This window comes from Diadema antillarum, unplaced genomic scaffold (genome assembly GCF_040938485.1).
Source record: "Diadema antillarum isolate AM-2024a unplaced genomic scaffold, OU_Dant_1.0 seq00000321_RagTag, whole genome shotgun sequence".
NCBI classification, from domain to species: domain Eukaryota; kingdom Metazoa; phylum Echinodermata; class Echinoidea; order Diadematoida; family Diadematidae; genus Diadema; species Diadema antillarum.
Window position 1 is genome coordinate 1,196,136 of NW_027271340.1, and position 6,333 is coordinate 1,202,468.

A 6,333-nucleotide genomic window follows, 5' to 3' on the forward strand; every position below is an offset into this window, starting at 1 on the left:
CTGGTGGTTTACTTCCTGTTTTTTGTCCCATTCATCGCACAGCCAGCATGGTTTGGTAAAGATTAAGCGCTTGAATAGACACTGTACCAGTACTTCAGAGCCTCTTTTCTCAGTTCACACTGTTCGTGAGTTTGTGCTTTCTTTCCAATAATACTTATTTAGATAGGTTAGGAGAGTCCATTTGATTTGAGTTGTACATCATTTTAAAGCTTAAAGTCTGCTCTTTCAGAAGATGGTCTTAACTGAAAATTCATGTCTGGCGACTTTTTGTTTGTTTTGAGGTGCAGGGTCACATATGGTGCTGGTAACATGAGAGGATGCAATCTATAAAAGCATTTTGGGTTTTAGAGTGTCAAGACAATTTGAACTTTGATCTCCTCCTTTACGGGTAAAACATAATTATCATATGCCTGCAGAAACTGTCAGTTTTCACTCCAAAATGGACACATATGCATAAGAAATGTGTGAATCATGCTATGTAATGCAATTTCAGTTGAGTATTGATGAAAATTTCAAATATTTGCCAAAAAGGTGCACCGATACTGTAAAACATGACATATTCGCGGCATGAATTTTTCGCGAATTGGAGCCGACGGCCTTTTTTGCGGCATGAAATTTTCGCGAACTGCCACTGGCATTCAATGCATATAGCGAAGACAAGAACTTTCGCATGCATCTTAATTTCGCAAATCTTGGCGCTCGCGAAATTCGCGAAATTAAAATGCACGCGAAAATTCCTTGTTTTACAGTAGTTTTTGCTATCTCTGATCATGGTTGCTATGTAATGTTTTTTAATCGATTACAAATCGGGGCAAACCAGTATCCATCGATCTCCAACACGAGAGTGAATCGCATGCAGTTGAGAAATACTACTCCTAAGGCATGATCAATCATCAAGTATCCTACATGTACATGGCTGATTCATTCAGGGATAAAAATTGTGTACTATGATCTAAACTATTTGACACTTTTGATCTCAAAATACTCCCAAACAACTCATTATCCTGGCAAATTGTGTCAGCCAGATAAGTTTCTCGGTGGACCCTTTTGATATATATTGCAAGCATATCCAATACCGAGTCACCACTGCTGCAGTAGAGAAATATTGTGAAAATGACGCTGACATGAACACATCTGGAGATATATAGTACAAATATATACTCCCATCCATGAATTCATGAACAAGCAAAATTCCTTGAACTTGGCCTTGCACAAGAATCCATTGTGCAAAGAATTCCACTTTTAAAGTACTGTACGAGCTGAAATTTTCGCGGTGGTTTTATTTTCGCGAATTTCGCGAATCGCCTTTGAACCGCGAAAATAACAACACGGAAAAATAACGCGCAAATAGTTACGTTCAGTTAGACCTTCGCAACCGCGAAATTAACAACAGCGCGCAAGTGTCCTCCAAGTAGCAATTCGCGAAAATATCTGTACGCGAAAATTTCAGCTCGTATAGTAATAAGACAGAAACATAGATAGCAAAAGATAGATGACAGCTTGATAGAATTTCTTAAATTAACTTGGTTAAAAAGAAATTTAAAAAAAATGTCTAATTCTATCAACTTACCTGAGGCATACAACTTGACTGTAAGTTAACACCCTGGATTGTTTCCAACCAGGAGTTGAAAAATGGTAATGCTCCTTTGAGATGATACCTAATATTGAGGCAAGGCAAGGGAAACAAAATAGACTTTAGATGAATCAAAATGGTTCGTGTCTATGACTGTAAGAATGTGCAGTCATAATACAATTAACTCTGCAAATATGAAGTTTTTATTCTGAAATATCTTTGAAAAAAAAAATTATCAAGTGGAATATGAATATGTCTATTATTATTGCAACAACGTCATTTACATTACTCTTAAAAATGAGTATTTTAAAAGGGGAGAGAGGGTTTTTTTTTTTTTTAATTAGAATGTAGTCTTGATGGCAATTGATTAAAGGAAAAACACTCATTCATTTTTGTGGAACATACATTAATCACTTGCAGTGTAGCAAAATTATTAGCATGTTAAATAGTATACTCTGAAAAAAAAAGAAGACATATGAGGCAAATAACACTGTCGACATTTAGAGGATTGAACCAGGACATAGAACTCTAATTGACAGGATTGGAATAGTATGCAGGGTTCGAAATTGGCGATGGTCCGCTGGCCATTGGCCACCCAAAATCACGTCGGACTAGCTAAAAATCATAAAATTCTGAAGTTACAAGTCCGTCTGGCTAGCCAAAATATTGCTACAGTGTCAAAATTGATTCTAAGTAGTCCGCCTGGCTAGTTAAAAAAAAAGTTAAGTGCGACCCCTGGTATGTACTCCAGTGTTTACATGACAGGTTTTATCATTTCATTTGTTTTGTTAGTTTGCCCTCCCCCTCCTTTTTTTTCCCCATTTGCCTGTGAAACTGCTCTTCCTTTGTTTTGTATGTACACAAACAAAGACAAAGAATTACATGTCTTGCTACTTTTATATATATTCAAGGCAAAAAGGAGCAGTTACTAATCAGTGAAGTGCAATGACACAGGAGTAAAATAGCTACATTAACCTGTTGAGGAGAGTTTGACTTTGCTACAACACGCACTTCCCAAAGACACCTGTCCGAGTATACTCGGGACTCGTCCAAGCTCTATTGTGACAATTTATCTAATGAATGCCTGGCATTGATATGGTCATGACTTTCCAAGACATGTTCAACTTTTCCCCAAATTCCAAAATTGCCACAGATTGTCTTTATCTTTCTTATCTTATTACTGCTTTAAAGAGCTAAAATCCCAAGAATTTGTTTTTTCTTTTAAATAGTACAGTACCATTCGACAGCAGGATTACTTTCATCAATTTGTTGCGGACCACAAGTCAATAATTTCAGTAGGTCTTGGAAATACACTAAAACTGTTTTGATTTCTTCTCCAGTTGACTAAACAACGATAGTTACACATGATATATACCTGGTGGTCTCTTGTATGCATCGGATAACTCGCTACCTACTTTCTTGGTGTATTACCTGTTTCCAGAAAAAGAAATCCGCTCTGTGTCCTTGTCCAGCTCAAACTTGCTGTCCCTGAATCCCCAGCCATTCCACTTCAAGACATCTTGTCTAAAAAAAAAGGTGAATTTGAAAGTAAATTATTTACCTTTAAAAGAGAAAAAGGAACACCATTCAGACTGAAAAGAATTAATAATTTGGATTTGGTATTAATGAAGGTTAAAAAGACTACCAATTGGTATCATAACTCGAGATAGATAGTGATGCATCAGCACTCAATTTTCCCTTCAACCAACTGATCCCAAGGGCAGCCCAAACAGGCTGGTATATCATCAAAACATCAAGGTGGTAACCTGGAAAGTAAGAGTAAGACTTCAGTGTAAACATGGTTGAGGGCATTTTGTAATTCTGAAAATAGCAAATACTAGTGAAAATTGAGCAATGAAAGATAGGATTCCATCAGTGGAATCGGTGGATCCTGTTTTCTTTGCTCAATTTTCACTTATAATTTCTGGTCAGTTTCCTTTTGTTTGTATTTATCAATTACCAAATACTGATACAAAACAAAGAAACAGACAAAAAAAGTGCACTGATAATTTTACCTGTCTGATGTTGTAAACAAAAACAACATAACAAATGACGATATGGTTCTGATGACAGTGTCTGTGCTTTGCAAGTCGATCCATCTTTTATTTGCAGACCGATCTTTCGGTCAACTGTTAGTGTTGATCGAATCATGCAAAGTTGATGATACATTAATCATGTTATTGTTAATCGTAAAGCCAAAAGGTAGGGGGTTTAATATCAAATGGCTCATGCAAGCATGTAGCCCGACCAGACGCTGTTACGCTATGCGAAAACAGCGTCTGACGAGCGCGGCATGCAGCCTCAAAGTGAGGAACCTCAACACAACTACAAAACTTAGGAAAATGTATACTTTTCTCCTTTAAACAGAATACTTTACTCACGTTAAATGCATGTTTCTATTACAGAAGAATAGTTCGCCACACTGGGTACATGGAGACCACTTGCGATAAGTCCGTGGAACAAATAAAATGACACTTTCTGGCGCAATTCCTGACCGTCGGGCTTCGTCGTTGCAGGATTCAAAATGGCGCCTTGACTTATGCGCATGCGTGACCGGATGTGCTCCAGAGCGAGCGCGTGTGCGTTGAAAGTGTCGAACAAACCTTGGCGTCTGCTACACAATAACCGTGGTATGGAGCTCAATGCTCCTCGCCCGACCAGACGCCAGCCGCCGCCAAGCCCAGTACAGTTTATAGCTGCATACTAGTACTAGTAACCGTGCGTACGCTGCTTGAGTGTAGCAGCACGGTCGACAGCGCAACCTTTTGAAAGGGCATTCACATCACGTGACCACCCGATATCTAAACTTGGCCTGGCGTGAAAGATTGTGTACGGTGTGGACATGCTGGATATGATGATCAATTTCGGTAAGTTTCATTACGTACATTTGAATACTGATAGCATCAGATGTAGAGTAAATATTGAAGAGTATACTCGATGAGTTTGAGGTGACAAAAATGAACGTAAGTATCAAAAGTCGAAGCTATCGTGATACGATTACGTCGCTCTCCTAGTGGTTGGTGGTCGCGCTCGTACAGCCCTGTCGCGATGTACCATGTACAGCGACTGGGCTGTGTATAGTTAGCAAGCATGGTACATTGCCTGTAAAGTTGGATGGTCACAAAATGCTCACTATAGAAAAATACAAACTGGTTTGAGAGAGTTCCTTAATCTTAGAAGCAGATTTTTCAGAAAACGCACTATCAACGCTTGGAATAGCCTGCCAAATGGATTGGTTACTGCTTCAAATTTGAATATCTTCAAAAATGGTCTCGACAAATTTGGGGCAGATAAGCAATTCAATTGTTATGTCTGACATCCACGCACGCTGCATAAATTATACAATGTTAAAGTTCAGTTTTTTCGAGACATCGGCATCGAAGGCGTTTTCGACCGGGAGAACTACAGGACATCCTCAACTCCCGTACATCAAAGGTGAAAGGTGAATTTATGTCTAACACTTGTACACCTCATGCATGCTGCAAGACATGTATAGCCAGGTGCCCGCACCTCGTCAGGGGCCCGAATACCGTCACCCCGCTTAAAATCGTTTTGAGCGCACTGAACAAAAATGTATGCCCGGGACTGTGTTCTGTACGCTTGAAACTTGGCAGGACTACCACAACCAAGCAAATTGTGGTGAAAACCGAACAGTTTTTCGCGAAAATCTAAAATTTTAATAGGGCTATAGGAATAGAACTACGTGTTACTTAGTATATGTCACCCGCACGCATCTTTTACGTGTATGTCTATGGGAACATCACGGTCACCGCACACGTCTTTTACGTGCTAAGTCTATGGGAGAGCGGGTGACGAGTTGCGGGCCCCTTCCTTAGCGCGCAACTTTTTCGCATCGTTCGCCTTTCTTCTTCTTCTGATTAAGTCTGCCTCCTTCAATAGACTGAAGATTCTTGCAGACTGGTGCTATTTACATTATAATACAATTTATTTACAGATATTTACAAGCACATTTTGAAAATTTGACGAAAATACTAGCCACTGTGATCAACCGTTAGACGGTTTCGAAATGATCCCACAGATCGCCTTTGACGACGATAGCTGCAAATTTTCAATATCGATCAGTGAACTTGTGATTCCATTGGAATTTTCAGCATTTTTCCTGTATGTGAGTTGGATTTCAAAGAATTTCAGTGGCGAAATGTGATTCAATTATGGGCAAACATTAACTATGACGAGGTCCGGGTCACCCAAGTATACATGCAGTGCGGCTCATGCAGTGCAGTGACAAGTCAAGTGTGCTCAGCTCAGCTCACTCACCTCCGCTTTGGAATTCGAGGTTCCTTGTCCGCTCCGGATAAACGGCCTGTTGACGAATTTTCAATACACTCATTCATCCCAATATGGTGTGGTCGGTTGGAAGGACATCTCCCACGTATTTCTTGCGCGGACGGGGTGGACAAATGTCCTAAAATGTTGTCTAATCGTCGTTTGGAAGCCATGTCGGGCGCGGACTTACATCCACTGCAATGTATGGGACTGAACTAACGACAGAGCCGCCGCCTTGTGACTTGTCCAGGGTTACAGTTACCAAATACTCGCACGATGATCACTCAACCGTGGCTCACTGGGCTCGCTCGACCTTTGCACATTCGTGATCATACATCGAACGATGAAGTTTGTTGAACCTGTAAAGTTTGATGAACCGTGAACAAGGCTTTGCTCATGCCGAGACAACTGAGACTGAGAAGTTATAGCGCGCCATCTCTAGTCAAAAACGACGAGAACGAGAATCGCAGAAT

At 40.1% G+C, this 6,333-nt stretch overlaps 1 protein-coding gene across 1 annotated transcript in view; it reads right to left on the bottom strand.

The window, feature by feature from the left end:
- The window catches only part of LOC139730561 (alkyldihydroxyacetonephosphate synthase, peroxisomal-like), a 29,551-nt gene extending 23,457 nt beyond the window's left edge, over positions 1-6,094 (bottom strand). The window contains exons 1-3 of the mRNA XM_071641411.1: positions 5,852-6,094; positions 3,005-3,097; positions 1,571-1,658 (exon numbers count right to left, since the gene is read on the bottom strand). Coding sequence (XP_071497512.1) covers positions 1,571-1,658; positions 3,005-3,097; positions 5,852-6,033 — 363 coding nt within the window. The 5' untranslated portion in view covers positions 6,034-6,094. The remainder of the gene's footprint in view (positions 1-1,570; positions 1,659-3,004; positions 3,098-5,851) is intronic.
- Positions 6,095-6,333: the final 239 nt, after the last annotated feature.